The sequence below is a fragment of the Salmo salar genome, chromosome ssa12, assembly GCF_905237065.1.
Source record: "Salmo salar chromosome ssa12, Ssal_v3.1, whole genome shotgun sequence".
In the NCBI taxonomy this organism is placed as follows: Eukaryota; Metazoa; Chordata; class Actinopteri; order Salmoniformes; family Salmonidae; genus Salmo; species Salmo salar.
The window spans coordinates 28,272,172-28,290,735 of record NC_059453.1 but is presented as its reverse complement, the minus strand read 5'-3'; the positions used below and the strand labels follow the sequence as shown (position 1 = coordinate 28,290,735).

At 42.1% G+C, this 18,564-nt stretch overlaps 2 protein-coding genes across 7 annotated transcripts in view; both read right to left on the bottom strand.

Moving 5' to 3' along the window:
• The window catches only part of LOC106564686 (patatin-like phospholipase domain-containing protein 6), a 36,062-nt gene extending 29,416 nt beyond the window's left edge, over positions 1–6,646 (bottom strand). For 5 of the 6 annotated variants that reach the window (XM_014130929.2, XM_014130932.2, XM_014130931.2 and 2 more), the window contains exons 1-2: positions 6,523–6,646; positions 1,422–1,519 (exon numbers count right to left, since the gene is read on the bottom strand). In XM_014130929.2, coding sequence (XP_013986404.1) covers positions 1,422–1,478 — 57 coding nt within the window. In that variant the 5' untranslated portion in view covers positions 1,479–1,519; positions 6,523–6,646. The remainder of the gene's footprint in view (positions 1–1,421; positions 1,520–6,522) is intronic. The other variant, XM_045691194.1, reaches the window with a different exon arrangement.
• An 8,936-nt stretch (positions 6,647–15,582) lies between these two features.
• LOC106564687 (homeobox protein MSH-C-like) lies at positions 15,583–18,220 on the bottom strand. Its single transcript, XM_014130935.2, has 2 exons — positions 17,676–18,220; positions 15,583–17,145 (listed from the first exon to the last, which is right to left on the bottom strand). The coding sequence occupies exons 1-2, from the start codon at positions 18,109–18,111 to the stop codon at positions 16,730–16,732; spliced, it is 852 nt and encodes a 283-aa protein (XP_013986410.1). The 5' UTR covers positions 18,112–18,220; the 3' UTR covers positions 15,583–16,729.
• Between the last annotated feature and the right edge of the window lie 344 nt (positions 18,221–18,564).

The window sequence follows — 18,564 nt, the reverse complement described above, 5'->3', positions numbered from 1 at the left end:
GAAAGTTCTGTTACTGAGTTAAATAACTGACGGGTAAAGGAATTCAGGGTTTGCCATGCCCAGGGAAAGGAATGGCAGAGGAGAAGGAGGAATGATGAAGTAAAAATGTTTCATCTGGGTCGAATCAGTTCTGACGATTTCCAGAGGGGCTTGTAAACACATCCGGTCACACAATGTGTTTAGTTTGGCCTAACTATTTATCATCAACATCCTCGTTTGTCAGCACCCCAACCCACTTGTTCATTCCTCCTTCCCTTCTTTACTCAGCTTAACTCAAATAGCTCCATATAAATATATGGGAAAACATAACTCCCAAACAATACCTTTGATGATGATCATTATTATTATTATTATACAGTAAGCCTAATTGCCTTCTGTCAATATTGGTTTAGTTGCCTTGCACCCATGTCAGCCTGGCTCTGAGACCAAGAATAGGAAAAGTGACTGCTACTGCTTTACTCTGCTGAACCAGACAATATCACAGATCTCATTGAGACATGATGCAATCTGATTTGGCTGTGATCAGCTGGCTGTAGCGTGCGTGCGAACAAGAAACAGAGCAAACTAGAAAGATAAAAAGGGAATGAGGAAACTTGAGAGAGCACACAAGAGACAGCGAAGGAACGAGTGAGAGAGAGCCAAGAGAGATGTCTAACTCCTATGCCATACAAACCCACACAGTTGGGGACAATAGCAGAGAAATTACAGTGAGTCTCTTGTCTTTTGAGGTCACTTTAACTTTAAATCAATAGGACTCTTTTCTCCAGAAGGATATCATAGAACTTGAGTGATGTCCTGCCAAAAGGATGTCCTGCATCATTCCCTTGTTATCATTCTAATTTGCTCTATTTCCTGTTCTAATCCCTTCGCTGATTAAGACAAGGCCGTATATGACTCATTGAAGGAGTGACGATCCTAGCTCAGAGTTAAGCTTATATACAGTGTTGCTGCAATATAAAGTGTGTGTGTGTGTGAGAGAGAAGGGGAAGGGTGAGTTGACCACTGGTCACATGACCAATCAGATTGTGTATAACTATGGGGCAAGGCCAATGGGCTTTTAGTACTCTGGCTCTCAGCCAATCCGTGACTGAGCTGGAAGGGAAGGGCGGTCAGTGCTTATTGATCAGGAGAAGAGACGAAAGAGAAAAGGACTCAGCTGCAGTTATTGATGAGAAGTTGGTTATGGTCTGACAGATGGTGGATACTGTACATACTGCGGAAGACATTTTGGTTGAATTAACAGTTGTGCAACTGACTAGGTATCCCCTCACACACTCTCTCTATGGGAGCAGTACTGTAGTAGCTGGTGAAGTCAATGGGGCCCAGAGTAAGTGGTAGAGGACAGGATTGTGTGTGTGTGTGTGTGTGTGTGTGTGTGTGTGTGTGTGTGTGTGTGTGTGTGTGTGTGTGTGTGTTCTTACTTCCAGAGGGGCATCTGCATGTTCTTGGCCCTCTTGTTCCGAGGTGCTCTGTCCCATTCTAACCCCGCCTCTTCACCAGGCTGGTCCATCAACGGCCTCTAAGGAGACAAAACAGGATGTTGGCATTAGACATGCAGGCTACTGTTTACGTCTCACACACAAGTAGTAAAGCAAATAGCTTTTTAGTAGCATGGAAGAGAAACCTGGACTTCTACGAAGAGCAATGACTAACAATATTATACTAAATACTATCTAGTATGCAATTATGACTCATTGCTCTTTGTACAGGTTGTCCAGGTTTAGGGTTGCAAAATTCTGGTTACTTTCCTAAAATGTCCATGTTTTCCAGAAATCCCAGGTTGGAAAAGTCCCTGAATCAGGAGGCAACAAGTAGGAATTCCAGAATACTCCTGGAAAACCTGGGAACTTTGGGAAAGTCACCTATCCAGGTTTCTGAGAGGTACTGATGTTTATAGATACATACTGTATATGTGTTTATGCATAAACAGCAGAGCCTCTCTGCAGAGCCAATCCCCATCGGTTCCCCTCCCCCACTGAAACTGGCAACATGATCCTCTCCCAGTCCCAAATGGAGTTAGAGATAATAGCAGTGCTCCAATGACACACAGGCAACATCGCAAAGGGAATCCTGTTCCCTACACCTTGCACTACTTTTGAACAGAGCACTAATCAAAAGTAGTGCACTATATAGGTAATAGGATGGCATTTGGAACACATTATCCAGAGACAGACAATCCTGCAGTGCCCAGTTGACATTGTACTACCCCCCCCCCGACCATCTCCCTGAGGGCTGGTCCTCTAAGAGGGTTTACCCCCTCAGCCCTATTTGGGTTACTACTCCTGGGATTTAGGCCTAGCCCTGACCAATGAAACTCCACCCCCATCTGTTCCCTTCATCTCTCCTCTATCCTTTTCTTCCGGCCACTCCATCCATTTATCACAGCAGACATTCCAGATCATCCACCATCTCCCCCTCTCTCCATCCCTCCCTCCCTCTCTCTTAACCCATTTGTTGACGCAAACAAATGCAAGTATGCAAACCAAACAAAGTCTTTATAGGCTACACGCTGAGCACAGACAAACAAGCAGCTAGCTTTGCATTCAAACCTCCATTGACTCCCACTGAAACTGATCAAACATACCCTATCTAGGCAAACAGAAAGATATTTAGCCATACAAGCTAATGTGATATGGTTAAGGCCTACTACAGTGCATTGAGAAAGGTCAGTGCATTCCCTTCCCTTTTTCCACATTTTGTTACGTTACAGTTTTATTCTAAAATAGATCAAATTTGAAGAAATCCTCAATCTACACACAATACCCCATAATGACACAGCGAAAGAAAAAAAAACGTTTTTTTTTAAACGTTTGCAAATTTATTAAAAATAAAAAAAACAGAAATACCTTATTTACATAAGTATTCAGACCCTTTGCAATGAGACTCGAAATTGAGCTCAGGTGCATCCTGTTTCCATTGATCATCCTTGAGATGTTTCTACAACTTGATTGGACTCCACCTGTGGTAAATTCAATTGATTGGACATGATTTGGAAAGTCACACACCTGTCTATAGAAAAAGGTCCCACAGATGACAGTGCATGTCAGAGAAAAAACTAAGCCATGAGGCCAAACTGAGCAATCAGGGCTGAAGGGCCTTAGTTAGGGAGGTGACCAAGAACTTGATGATCACTCTGACAGAGCTCCAGAGTTCCTCTGTGGAGATGGGAGAACCTTCCAGAAGGACAACCATCTCTGCAGTACTCCACCAATCAGGCTTTTATGGTAGAGTAGCCAGACGGAAGTCACTCCTCAGTAAAAAGCACATGAAAGCCTGCTTGGAGTTTGCCAAAAGGCACCTAAAGGACTCTCAGATCATGAGAAACAAGATTCTCTGGTCTGATCAAACCGAGATTGAACTCTTTGGCCTAAATGCCAAGCGTCACATCTGGAGGAAACCTGGCACCATTCCTATGGTGAAGCCTGGTGGTGGAAGCATCATCATGCTTCGGGGATGTTTTTCAACTGCAGGGACTGGGAGACAAGTCAGGAATGAGGAAAAGATGAATGGAGCAAAGTACAGAGAGATCCTTGATGAAAACCTGCTCCAGAGCACTCAGGACCTCAGACTGGGGCGAAGGTTCACCTTCAAACAGGACAACAACCTTAAGCACACAGCCAAGACAACGCAGGGGTGGCTTTGGGACAAGTCTCAATGTCCTTGAGTGACCCAGCCAGAACCCGATCTAACATCTCTGGAGAGACTTGGAAATAACTGTGCAGAAACACTCCCCGTCCAACCTGACAGAGCTTCAGAGGATCTGCAGAGAAGAATGGGAGAAATTCCCCAAATACAGGTGTGCCAAGCTTGTAGTGTCATACCCAAGATGACTCATGGCTGTAATCGGTGCCAAAGTGGCTTCAACAAATTACTGTGTAAAGGGTCTGAATACTAATTTTTAAAAACCTGTTTTTGCTTTGTCATTATGGGGTATTGTGTGTAGATGGATAAAAAAAAAAAAATCTCATCAATTTTAGAATAAGGCTGTAACACAACAAAATGTGGAAAAAGTGAAGGGGTCTGAATACTTTTCGAATGCTCTGTATGTACTTTTGAACCCCAGCTAAAGGGCTAATCCATGACATCATGGTCTAGGAACCAGAGGCCAAGAGCTGCATTGGATGAAATCAAATCCGAGAAAGTGGTTGACAGTGGACTGTCATATTGCATAGCCGGTCACAAACAGACCTGAAACTGGATGTGTAGCGTCAAAGTCCATTCTCTCTCTACTACACTCGCTCTCATCCTCCACCATTCATTTGTGTTTGACTCACTTAACCAACTGCTGAAGCAAAACTGAAAGTACCCAAACTACTGAATATCCCTATGTTTATAAATGCCCATTTTAATGAAATACCATGGTAAACTAGGCCTAGCCATGATTCCACCCAGCCAAGCAGTACTGTCTGGCTCTGGAAACGTCACATGGTCTGTGCTGTATAGACAACAAGGAGGCCCAGGGTAATCCTATAGAAAGGAAAACATACACATTTCCATTTGCTCATCATGACATTTTCCCTGCCCCTCACTCACAGTTGCAGGCTTTGGTCGTGGAATGAATTTGATTGTCTTTTATCATTCGAGAGCAATCAGACAAACATAAAGTACTGCGTGTCAAATGATCCCAAGAGCAAGTTTCCGTGTCCCTTCATGCCATCTCAGTGAACATTAAGTGTTGTCAGTGTATATACTATTGTGTAACACGTAAGCCTATGCTAACTCTATTGCATTCATCGCGCTCTACTACTACAAGGCTAGAAGAATTATTACAGCGTAATAAGATCACTGTCAGTGAAAAGAGTAAATGTTACAAATCTCCTTTAGCAGAAGCAGACACTAGGCCTGTATCTCTCCCACTCTCCAGTAACACCTCCATATAGCTTGGTGGCTATTCCCATTGTCCTCATAAAACAATGCTGCCAGTGTTGATGTCCCCATTGCCAGGCATGGACTAACTCCCTTTCCCTCTATCTCATCATTCCTCCTCCTCTCCCTCTCACACCAGGAGCAATTATAGCACAACCAAGCCTGTTTTATTTACGTACACTGCACATTCTGGGCCAGGGATTAACACCACCAACAACAGCCTATAGCATGTTGTTTCTACTGTGTCAGCCTGTCAGACCCTAGAGGACAGACAACCTACAGTAGGGACTATGGACTGGAACATAGGCTAGGCCTACTAGCTTGCTCAAATGATTTGGTATTGCCCTTTTTGCATGATTAGTTTCAGATAACTATACAACAATACTAGGCTTACTGATTTGGCTTGGAAATGTTTTATTGCAAATAAGGATGGCATTGTTACTGTGGCATGGTAGTTGGGCAATACAGCAATGACAGAAAGTACATGAACTATGATTTAGCCAACTTTCTATGATGAGCAATAACTAGGGTCATAGAGAACAAAAACCTGCATATGGCCCAACTTGACCTTTGCTCCCTAAAGTCTATAAATTAGCATGAACCATATTACCGTTTTCAAATGTGTAGGTTAAAACTACATTATAGCTTTTGTGACATGAATTAGTAGCCCATGAGTCGCGTGAACCGTAGCAGGACAGTGTGGCAATAGTAGGTCAGCTCGGGTTTCTATGTCAAAATAGTTGTTGCATAATTCGCAACCCTGGCGTGTGATGTTGCATTACTAGTCCTCATTAATCACCTGGTCGGCCCTTTAGTAGCTATAACGAGCCATTTGTAAATCGAGAAGTCGGCACATGTTTAAGGGCCTGTCCGATGAATTGATGGTGACAGAGAGTGTTGTCTTTCTCCACATCAAATCGATCGTGCCTCAACTCGTTCATTTGAATCTAATGTAGCCGCATTCTCGTTCGGACCTGCGCAAACCGTGGGTATGTTTTTTGCGCAGAGTACGGTAATAAAACTGGTGAAGTAATGCTAATTTCGTGTCTAGGCACTGATCTACCCAACAGGGCCAAAGATGTTCTGGAAAGCCCATTAGAAAGTCAATGAAGTAATCTCATTATTGTGTAGCTAATTAGCTAGGTACATAGCTAACAGTTACAATGTGTGCCTCTACACCACAACATTCAGTAGCCTAGTTACAGTAGCTAGCTAAGTTGACACGCTTTGAAACAGCAGGCAAGCGTCATACACCTCGCTAACTAGCCGTTAACTATAGTCCCCTCTAGTTAGCGTTGGTTTATGATGACCGATGATGTCAACACACAAAACAACTAACGTTAGACCGTTGTTTACGATGAGACCAACCAGCCGTAGAAAAAAAAATCTAATTTAATGTACAAATACAGTCGCTTTCGAATTTCACCAAGTCGGCTCGTGTAGAAAAGCCACCAGAATCTGGTTAATGCAAAGATGCTGTCTTTTGACCTCCGCAGGGACAGTGCTTATTGATTGACATGCTCGGCACATTGGTGACACAGTCTCCAACACAAAGACTCATACAAATGTCAATTTATGCAGCTAGACATACCTCCCACTAGCACTTTCATTATATTTATCGACCTGTTAAGTGAATAAAACGATAACCGCCCTTACCTGAACTGCGTGTTTCTCGTCAATCTTTACAGTACTGTCAAATAACACCTATAGCGGAAATTATCTGTATCATAACTCCTCCTATTTTTAATCTACACGAGCCGCAGGCCAATCCAAATCTGAAATTGTGGATATCTAATCCAATCTGCATCCAGGGATGAAATATTGCAACATAGCCCGCCTATCTTTAGATAGATATGAGAGAAGTAGCCAATCGAACTGCAAGGTTGAGAAGGGGACGCTACAAATAGACCTGTGATTGGCGCGGTGTATATGACTGACGATTACACTAACCAGTAACAAGAGACAACAAATCAAAAATGTACGGTACAAAGTTTATTATCATGCATGATTTTAGTAAATTCATCTTGATAACTGAACACTCACTTTAGTTGCTAATAAAATATTTATGATGGATCCTTGAACCTGACTACAAACTAATGACAATACATATCGATCAACTGGGTATGTAGCTCATGACATTGCCCACTTTCTACAGGTGCCATCATTATAATATTAAATTAACATTTTGTGTCATTTTTTTTATCAGAATCTCCAGACATCTACCAAGATGTATATTAGATAGGAAAGATAAGGCAACAATTTCTAAAATATAATGATATTCCTCAGTGCTCATCAGTATTTAGTATTGAATGAGGGATGATTGATTCAATCACTATTGTTATGGTTTAAAGGCCCTATAACTAGGATAACGCCACATCCAAAACGCTAGGCCATCTCCTCTTTTCTCTGTAGACCAAGTCACTCGGTCCTCACATGGTCTCTCCTATCATTGCTATGCGGATGACACTAAACTGCTCTTCTCCTTCTCCCCCTTCTGACACACAGGTGGCGACACGCTTCTCTGTGTGCCTGGCAGACATCTCAGCTTGGATGTCGGCCCACCACCTCCAGCTCAACCTCGTCAAAACAAAGCTGCTCTTCCTCCCGGGAAAGGCTTGCCCGCTTCAAGACCTTTCCATCACGGTTTACAAATCCACAGTGTTCCCCTCCAGGAGTGCAAAGAACCTTGGCGTGACCCTGGACAACACCCTGTCGTTCTCTGCAAACATCAAAGCAGTGACTCGTTCCTGCAGGTTCATGCTCTACAACATCCATAGAGTACAACCTTTCCTCACACAGGAAGCAGCGCAGGTCCCTATCCAGGCACTTGTCATCTCCCATCTAGACTGCTGCAACTCTGCTTGGCTGAGCTCCCCACTTGTGCCATCAAACCCCTGAAACTTATCCAGAATGGCGCAGTCCGCCTGGTGTTCAACCTTCCTAAGTTCTGCCATGTCACCCCGCTCCGCCACATACTCCATTGGCTTCCAGTCGAAGCTCATATAATCTTCAAGGTCCTGATGCTTGCCTACGGAGCGGCAAGGAGAACTGCACCTCCTTTCCTTCAGGCTATGCTCAAACCCTACATCCTAAACCGAGCACTCCGTTCTGCCACCTCTGGTCTCTTGAACCTCCCACCTCTACAGGAGGGCAGCTCCCGCTCAGCCCAGTCAAAGCTCTTCTGTCCTGGCACCCCAATGGTGGAACAAGCTTCCCCCTAAAGTCAGGACAGCAAAGTCCCTGCCTATCGTTCGAAACTGTCAGAAACTGCCCCACCCCTCCCCAAAAAGGCACTTCTCTTTTCCCGCTAGCACTGACTTTGCTAATTAATACTTTGTTGAGGGAAAATTAACATTATACGATTTATGTGTTTTCTCACCTAGCTATCTTAAAATGAATGCACTAATTGTAAGTAACTCTGGATAAGAGTGTCTGCTAAATGACTAAAATGTAATCTATACAGTAATTCAGCATTGACATAAATAAATTCAGCTAACGACAAACAACACTTAAATCATTCATGATACTAATTTCATACATTAGTGCAAGTATGAAAAGTGTGCCATGAGCCGAGGTAACTAAACTCAGCAAAAAAAAGAAACGTCCTCTCGCTGTCAACTGCATTTTATTTCAGCAAACTTAACATGTGTAAATATTTCTGTGAACATAACAAGATTAAACAATTGAGACATAAACTGAACAAGTTCCACAGAAATTGAATAATGTGTCCCTGAACAGGGGGGGGGGGGTCAATATCAAAAGTAACAGTCAGTGTCTGGTGTGGCCACCAGCTGCATTAAGTACTGCAGTGCATCTCCTCCTCATGGACTGCACCAGATTTGCCAGTTCTTGCTGTGAGATGTTACCCCACTCTTCCACCAAGGCACCTGCAAGTTTCTGGACATTTCTGGGGGGAATGGCCCTAGCCCTCACCCTCCGATCCAACAGGTCCCAGACGTGCTCAATGGGATTGAGATCCGGGCTCTACGCTGGCCATGGCAGAACACTGACATTCCTGTCTTGCAGGAAATCACGCACAGAACGAGCATTATGGCTGGTGGGATTGTCATGCTGGAGGGTCATGTCAGGATGAGCCTGCAGGAAGGGTACCACATGAGGGAGGAGGATGTCTTCCCTGTAACGCACAGCGTTGAGATTGCCTGCAATGACAACAAGCTCAGGCCGATGATGCTGTGACACACTGCCCCAGACCATGACGGACCCTGCACCTCCTAAACGATCCCGCTCCAGAGTACAGGCCTCGGTGTAACGCTCATTCCTTCGATGATAAACGTGAATCTGACCATCACCCCTGGTGAGACATAACCACGACTCGTCAGTGAAGAGCACTTTTTGCCAGTCCTGTCTGGTCCAGTGACGGTGGGTTTGTGCCCATAGGCGACGTTGTTGCCGGTGATGTCTGGTGAGGACCTGCCTTACAACAGGCCTACAAGCCCTCAGTCCAGCCTCTCTCAGCCTATTGCGGACAGTCTGAGCACTGATGGAGGGATTGTGCGTTCCTGGTGTAACTCAGGCAGTTGTTGTTGCCATCTTGTACCTGTCCCGCAGGTGTGATGTTCGGATGTACTGATCCTGTGCAGGTGTTGTTACACGTGGTCTGCCACTGCGAGGACAATCAGCTGTCCGTCCTGTCTCCCTGTAGCTCTTTCTTAGGCGTCTCACAGTACGGACATTGCAATTTATTGCCCTGGCCACATCTGCAGTCCTCATGCCTCCTTGCAGCATGCCTAAGGCACGTTCACGCAGATGAGCAGGGACCCTGGGCATCTTTCTTTTGCTGTTTTTCAGTAGAAAGGTCTCTTTTGTGTCCTAAGTTTTCATAACTGTGACCTTAATTGCCTACCATCTGTAAGCTGTTAGTGTCATAACGACCGTTCCACAGGTGCATGTTCATTAATTGTTTACAATGAATATCTGTGAAGTTATTTGGATTTTTACAAATTATCTTTTTAAGACAGGGTCCTGAAAAAGGGACATTTCTTTTTTTACTGAGTTTAGGTAGGTGAGTCTTGGTGCCACGTTCAACCTGCAGCCAAATAAATGCATATACTCCCTCCCAGTGGTACAAACTTGTCAGTACACCATAGCGTTAATTATCTGGGATATTCTACATGGAACATATCTTTTACATGTGTATCGCATTAGTGGAAACACACTGTTCTCAAAGCAGGCTGCCGGTTTTGACAAGCAGAAGTGACATTTCGTAACAGGTTAGGTAGACTTGCACAGCAGGTTAGGATAATTAACGTGGCAGGTTAGGAGAGGATTTCTAAAACTCGGTCCTGCCCCCCCCCCTTCTCCAGCTGAGAAGACAGGGAGAGGGAGAACAGTGAGGACAGTATGGACTCTCCCTCCATACTCCAGTTTGCAGCATGTGTGTGCGTCAGAGAGAGTGAGAGCAAGTATTCTACTCTATGCATGTACTGGATGGTCACCTCTGTTGAATAATGGGCGATGTGGGCCTTGGATGCCTCCAAGAATTTTTATTCTGAGGGATAAAAAGATACCATTACCTCAGAGCAAAATACCTGGACAGACACACATTTCAGAGATGAACAGAGTCAAATAAAGTAAAATATGCCTAACATTTAGGGCTATGAGTTTTTCCTGACCATGCACTGCCCATAGAGACAGATAGAGGACTCTAGTGCTCAAAATCCTGTTTTAACCTGGGCAGCACCATTGAGGACTTTCAACATTTAAAGTAGTTATAATTCCATCTGGGTCATCAAGAGGGATCAGACCATGAATTATACTCATTAGCAAACATAAGTATAAATCGCCAACCTTGGCTTTATACCTGTTCAAACAACACATCCAGGTGGCAGTATGCACCCATTCAGTTTGTTTACCAACTCATAGTGGTAGTAGAAGATAATGGACAACTTCAAAATGGAGATGGCCTCAATGGCGTTGACTGTGCGATCACAGCCATAATGGCACAGATCCACAAGCCCATTGCCCCATTGGTCGAATATTGCTATTAAATTAAATATTGCTATTAGATCATGTATAAAGTGTATAATTGCGGGAGTTGATATTCTTTGTCAAAGATTGTATTTGAAAGTATTTGGTAAATGAGTGCCACTGACTTGGCAGAGATGGCATCGCTACGCATCTTCAAATCAAATCAAATGTTATTTGTCACATGCGCCGAATACAACAGTGAAATGATTACTTACAAGTCCTTAACCAACAACGCAGTTTTAAGAAAATACAAAAAAAGCAAGAGATAAGAATAACAAATAATTAAAGAGCAGCCGTAAATAACAATAGCGGGGCCTATGTACAGGGGGTACCCGTACAGAGTCAATGTTGAGGTAATTATATACATGTAGGTAGAGTTATTAAAGTGGCTATGCATAGATAATAACAAAGAGTAGCAGCAAAGGAGGGTAAATCCATTTGACTTTTTGGCCGCAAACCTTTCGATTTGAACGAGACCTTCCACACATTTTCCCATTGATTTATTTGACAATTTTAAAACACAATACAACCACACGTGTAGATATGGTACCATGCCATTAAAATCATTGAGGATGACACAAAAGGTTTAAACGGATTTCCATTGTGGTCCTCATGAAAATACATGAAAACAAAATATACACAAGATTATAACATGGAAACAAAATACATCTCATAAATAGGGACGAAACTGTAAAAGGAATAAAATAGATGACCATGTAACGTTCATTGAAAACAATTATTCTTTCTTTAAGCCTGTGCAGTTTCAAAGCATTTTGCCCATAAACCATTTCTTAAGGTTTATCTTAAAAGTCCCTAACGTAGGACTTGATATTATATGGTTTGGTACACCATTCCATTCCTCTGCACCAGTGTTAAGGAAATAGCTTTTTCCAGACATGCTCCTATAGCGCAGCGGTCTGATATTGGCAACATTGGCTTTGGTGTGATGGCTATGAGAGTCAAATCAATTGAAATTGTATTTGTCACATGCGCCGAATACAACAGGTGTAGACCTTACAGTGAAATGCTTACTCATCACCCCTTAACCAACAATGCAGTTTTAAGAAAAAATAAGTGTTAAGTAAAAAACTAAATAACAAATAATTAAAGAGCAGCAGTAAAATAACAGTAGAGAGGCTATCTACAGGGGGCACCGGTATGTACTGGGGGCACATGTTAGTCGAGGTAATTGAGGTAATATGTACATGTAGGTAGAGTTAAAGTGACTATACATAGATAATTAAACAGAGAGTAGCAGTAGCGTGAAAGGGGACGACGACGTCGACAACGAAAATAGTCCGGTTAGCCATTTGATTAGCTGTCCAGGAGTCTTATTTAAGAAGCCTTTTGGACCTAGACTTGGCGCTCCGGGTACCGCTTGCCGTGCGGTAGCAGAGAGAACGGTCTACGACTAGGGTGGCTGGAGTCTTTGACAATTTTTAGGGCCTTCTTCTTCCTCCGACACACTGCCTGGTATAGAGGTCATCTAATTAAATTAAAATAGCCAGACATGTAATTGGGGGCATGGTCATGTATTTTTTTTATTTTACCTTTATTTAACTAGGTAAGTCAGTTAAGAACAAATTCTTATTTACAATGATGGCCTAGGAACAGTGGGTTAACTGCCTTATTCAGGGGCAGAACGACAGATTTGTACCTTGTCAGCTCGGGGATTCGATCTTGCAACCTTTCGGTTACTAGTCCAACGTATAACTTCAAAAACCATCAACAGTTCGATCTGCACCACCCAGAGATCAACCAGAAGCCAGTTCAGTTTCCTGAAATGATTAGGACCAATGTGCGTCCTAGAGCTGAGCTTGAGTATAATTTTCATTAGTTTGTTTTGGGTCGTTTGAAGCTTGAACCATAAGATACAAGCATAGTCATAGTGGCACTGGATCGGAGATGTTGTCAGGGTCCTCATAGTCTCTGTATCCAGGAACTTGGCTACTCTTGCCAAAAACTTTGTCCTGGAGTAAACCTTCATAATGACCTTCAGAACCATTAGTTCACCTGTCATGTGTTGGTCTAGTTAACATCCCAAGTATGTAACATAGCATCTTTCCTTCACCGCTACACCATTACACTTGACTGAGAAGTTGGAAGATACATTCTCTCTTGCCTAAATGCAGAGAGTCTGTTGTCAGATAACCACGTACTGACTTTAGGCAGTTGGCTGCTTAGGGTCTTTTCAACAGTCTCCTTATTCTAATGGCAGAATCATCCGCACACAGGAACAGAGGGCATGAACAGGCAACATCCATGACATCAAAATGATAGTTTTAACCATGTTTTGAGGCTATATAGTGTTTGTTTACGTTTTCTTTGTAAAACAAGCTAATATTTAGGGTTCTGAAGGGGTACAACAGTTGAACTAAGCTCATGAGGCATTTATAAGTTATATTCTTCAAGAATCAATGGGAACATATTCATTTATAAGTCCAAAAATGGATGTAGCTTATACCCATTCATATTTTAATATGTTGTAGCTTCGAGCCTATTACATCATCTGAGGTTTTAGTGTTGTGCCCGCCATCGGTTGAGACAAAACATGCTCTTGAATACAGGGTGGGTGTCATGCTGATAAATGTACTAAAATGGGAGTACAATTTATTTATTTTTACCCAATTCTTTTCTCCCCAATTTCGTGATTACTATCTTGTCTCATCGCGGCAACTCCCCAACGGGCTCGGCAAAGGCGAAAGGTCGAGTCACACGTCCTCCAAAACAGCCTGACCTAGTTTGGGAAAGCACTGGTGTAAAGGGATAGGTCCATTCTATTTCTATGATTGAAATGACACCCACCCTGTATTCAAGAGCATGCTGTGTCTAAAACAATGGCGGGCACAACACAAAAACATCAGATGATGGAAAGTAGGGTCTAAGCTACAACATATGGGAATATGAAAAAATATCAGAGTTAATGAGTTTTTAGATAATTTACATTAAAGGTTAAAATGTACATTTTTATTTTTAAAAAAAGCATGTTGACAACCCTGTTTGCAAGCTTTTAAATTATATTAAACTCAACCGTTTATCTTTTCCAGTGAAGACATGGATGTCTCATGGTATGGTAGGGTATGCAACATGAGTCAACTTTGAGCACCTTTATCTCCTGAATGTTTTGGCATCCAGGTCCAAAAAGTCACTTTCTGACCAATTCTTCCATGGACAAACATGTATGGAAAGTTTTGTTAAATCAAGGGATGCTGTCAAAGTGACTGAATTCAAATGGATTTACCAAGGAGAAATGCCAAGACACATGATGGATTCAGTTGGGTATTGCTATTGGGTTTGCTTAGCTGCCATTTCTGTACTGCTGTCAAGAAACAATGTGGTGACACTTGAAACAGTCACATGTCTTGAATTATACAAGCATGTCAACGCTTGTACTTTTCTTCTGCAGATGAGCAAAACGCTGTTTAATCATTGCAAGCACTAATGTAAAACTTAACTGCATTTTCAATGCTAACTCTGAAAACTAAACGTTCGACAACCTTGCAAGTTGTTAGCACCAATATTACAGCCAATGTCGGAATGCAAACACATGAGATTTCAGACGAACGCCTACGTGTGGAAAATATAATAATTATATGCCATGCAGGACAAGCACACGTTGCATGGTATAATATTTCCATAAATGACATGGCTACAAAAACGTTTTATTTACAATACTTAAATTGACAAAATACCTCGTACACGTCCATGTGTTTACCCACACTGCGCAACTGTGGAAGTGCTTCTATTTATTTGGTGCATCCATTGGTCTGGAAACAAATAATGAGTGTATATCGCCCACTACCGTGTTGGAGTGCGAAGTGGTTCCAACATGAGGACCCTTGCGCACCACTCCAAAATCACGACGGGTTTCTTGGAGATTGTCATATTTCCAAAATACTGAGCATCCTCCCAATTTCGCTCAAGTTCCCTAGGCTACTTGGTGGTGAAAAATGCCATATCATTCCAAAACGGTAGCCTAAACCACCATGGGAGAAATGAAGACACATCATCACTTGTTGAGTAGGCCTATGCGAAATGCTCGGTGATTGATGATACAACGGTTAATGTGCAATTAAGAAATAGATTGAATAATACTGGTTGAAATCTACTGTTATTGTGTTTAATATGACAGAGATTAATAAAACAATCATAGCATCCAATCGTCATTTGTAGTTTCGACTACCGTTTAGCTTAACAAATGGGAACAACACACAAATAAAACAATATATCAAGGAAAAATCTTATGAAAGCGTATGATTATAATTATCATTAACATTTCAATACATGATTTTCATAGGAGTACGGCTATTAGTGGTAGTGTGAAGTCTAGTCTTGTGAAGGTAGCCTATAAATTCAGTTTTTCTTGTCAAAGTAGGCCTAATTCGCACAACAATTAAATTGTTAAGAAACATATATAGCCTAAGGATATTGTTCGTTTAAACATTGCAAGTATCAAGAAAACTTTTGCCGTTTTTGTTGCAGCAATTTACCATTTCAGTCGTCATAGATGAACGAATTATACAAATATTTTTCAAAATAGATGGAGGCTAAATACTGAACCTTGAAATTAGAAATTGTTCTCACATTTCAAATGAAGAGAAAATGAGGAGAAAATGTAGGCCTACACTGGTTCCTGTCAAGTCAATTTTCCCTTTCAATCTTGATGTTCCCCGTGTGGTGTAATACGTGTAATCAGTGTTCATTGACCGAGACAAAAGCATTTCAACAGAAGTTTAAATTATAATGTTTATTTACTGAGATCAGTTTTTACAGGTATAAGTGAATAATTAAAATAAGACCATGTATGTACACAGTACAGATACAGAGATATTTAATAAATATCAATATTCCTGCGTCTTCTTCCATCAGAGTTGCAGGACACGTGAACACTATTTACAATGATATTATTTATATTTCTTGAAAATAAAATCAATTTTATATCATACAAATATCCCATTTGTAATTGGTCTTAAGGCCTCTCGTAGTAAAAAAGTACAAATTGTTTATGCACATTTGTTTTCTAAAGTAATATTTCACTCCATGAAAAGAAACCGGATTTACAGAGCTTGCAACTGGAAAGAAATACGGCAAATGTACACATGCATAACTCTGTTGGTCATGATTTTCCATAATTGTATGCACGTACAATTGAATGAGAAAAATCGTCAATATTGAACAAATGAAACAAATGACAGACATTTTACAGTTCAAGTAAGCTTTTCGAGAGCTCAAAATAGGCCTAGTTGGTATTTTAAGGCACTTTCAATAAGGCTGTTTTAAGTACTTTTTCGTTGCATGGCGCACAGGGCTATATATTATGCACGAGGATATTGCCGTTGTCTAGGACTGTTAAATTACATAAACTTAATGTTAATGCCCCCCCTTTGAGTATAATCGAAATGGATACAAAAATGTATAGGTCTAGTGATCAATTACACACGCTGCAAGTGGCAAACGGGTTGTGTTTTAAGGCCTCACGTGCATTAACAACTTGGCCATTGATAATTGCTCAACTATCAGAAATCGCTATCAGAAATATACAAAATAAGGGCTACAGGCCTTTGATATAAAATGATCTTGCAATCACCATCTTTCAATCAACAATGTGGCCAACATTCGGCTAAGCATATCTAGGCATGAGAACATGTCCCACAAGTATTGGCCTATTTGACTTTAATGAGCGTATACAACATATATCTAAAAATGATATCTGTCGCGTAGAGAAATATAGGCCTATGGGCTTTCTGGGAAATTATGCCTTTCTGGGAAAATATATCCATGTTTCAGACAGGGAGTAAAGTTAAGTGTTGCAACCATGTTTGAAGACATACAAATGACATATAATTCTCTCTCAAATGTAAATACACAATCTAGGTCAAGACAAATAATACATTCCATAGGTGACAGGTCCACCGAAGAGTCCCGGAACAGGTAAAGTGGGCCTGGGGTAGGCGTTAGAATGTCCGTAGAGAGATGGAGAGCCCATGTGCGCTCCCAGGGGGAATGGCAGAGCAAAGGCAGGTAGCATGGGTTTCGACGCCAGTTTGTACTTTTCCAACTCGGCCTCCTGAAGTCTCTTGGCTTTAGCCCTTCTGTTTTGGAACCAGATTTTGACCTGGGTCTCGGTCAAATTGAGGGAGTTGGAGAATTCGGCTCGCTCTGCAATGGAGAGGTACTGCTTTTGTCGGAACTTCCTTTCCAGAGCGAGCAGCTGGGAGGTAGTGAAGGGCGTTCGAGGTTTTCGGTTGTTTTTATGTTTCCTTAAAGGACATGGAGGTGGACTTAAGCTTCCTGGAGGGACAAATAAATTAAAAGGTATTGTTATTAATAAATGAAAAACTCAAGCACTGCTGACCCTTTAAAACAACACATTTCACTGCGCATATGTGACAATAAAACGTTTTTTTTTTTTCACAATTAGTCTCACCAAACAACGTATACATTTAAGGACATTGCCATAAGGTTTATTCCCGCACCGTGGCTTTTAATGGATAGGCCTAGCAATTTTCCAATTCCAAAATAGGCCTATGACAAACTTTGTCTAATGGTGCACAGTTTAGACCTATCAGGCTACTCTGAAATAACATTGTATTATTAGACTGATATAGGGACATTTCGAGTCAAATTCTATAGATTTTTGGATTGACAGGCACGACCACAGTGATGACAACTTATGTGAGGTAGGCTTATAATGATCTACTACGTGAGGTAATACCGATGTAATAAATCAATAATAGACTAATAATAGAAACTACTCCTATATATTATTATTATAATAGACAAACAATAGGGAATAGTTGGCCTAATTAGCAGGGACTTACGAGGGGGAGTCGAGAAAGATGACGTCTGGAACCAAGTGCTCTGGTCTTTCTCACAAAAATCTTGATTGTCGTCATTCTGACAGTCCGACACGCTCTGCGAGTTTTCAGGGGAAACTTTCCTCTCACCGTAAAAAGTCCTTGGAGAAAACTGTTCGGTGATCTGCACCGCCGCCGCCACAGGCTTCGGTTGAACGAGACCCGAATCCGAGGAGGGAGAATAATAGTAAGTCCTGCAGGTTGTTTTCTTGGAAATCAATGATTCGACGCTGAATGGAAGACTGCTCGTCTTACTTTTGTATCCTTTGTCGGTTGTCATATCTTTGGGTTGAAGTTCCTCACATTCCGTATCCGACTGTTCTTTCTGGTTGAGTTTAATCTCGTGGGACGGAGACCCCGGTAGGCCAACGGGATTCATCGCAAAGGGGTACGGGGCCATACACCTCCGCCTGGCCAGCTCAGGAAAATCGAATCGCGTGCGAGAATATAGCGTCTGGTGCTTGCTGTCCACGCTGTCAGAATATTGCCCAGTAGCTCAACTCACTAGATGGGGTCGTCTATAAAAGGGCAGTAAGTGTTCCCCTCTCCGCGCCGTCCAATCATCGTCTCAGCTCGGCATCGTGACGTCTCCAGCTCTCCTTTCCTCCGTCCCCATTGGCCCTCTGCCTTCCAAGAGACATCAAGAGGCCCTTTGAAAGAGACAAGAAGTTTTAATCATACAGACCCCGTGCGGAGCTGGTGCATTGATAGCTCAAGGGGTTTTTGTCTCCGCGGAACACAAAGTAGACCAATTTTAGCGCAATTAACCAGTGGGGAGGCCTCATGAGTATTTACATCCATTAGTTGAGCACTTATTGGAACCTTTAAATTAATTCATTTCGCACCCGAGAAC

What these genes read in the sequence shown, in the direction of transcription:
- LOC106564687 (XM_014130935.2), bottom strand. Translation starts at nt 18,111, where the DNA reads ATGGCCCCGTACCCCTTTGCGATGAATCCCGTTGGCCTACCGGGGTCT. An exon ending in ATCTTTCTCGACTCCCCCTC is followed by an intron (nt 17,146 to 17,675) that starts GTAAGTCCCTGC and finishes TTGTCCCTCCAG; the next exon opens with GAAGCTTAAGTCCACCTCCA.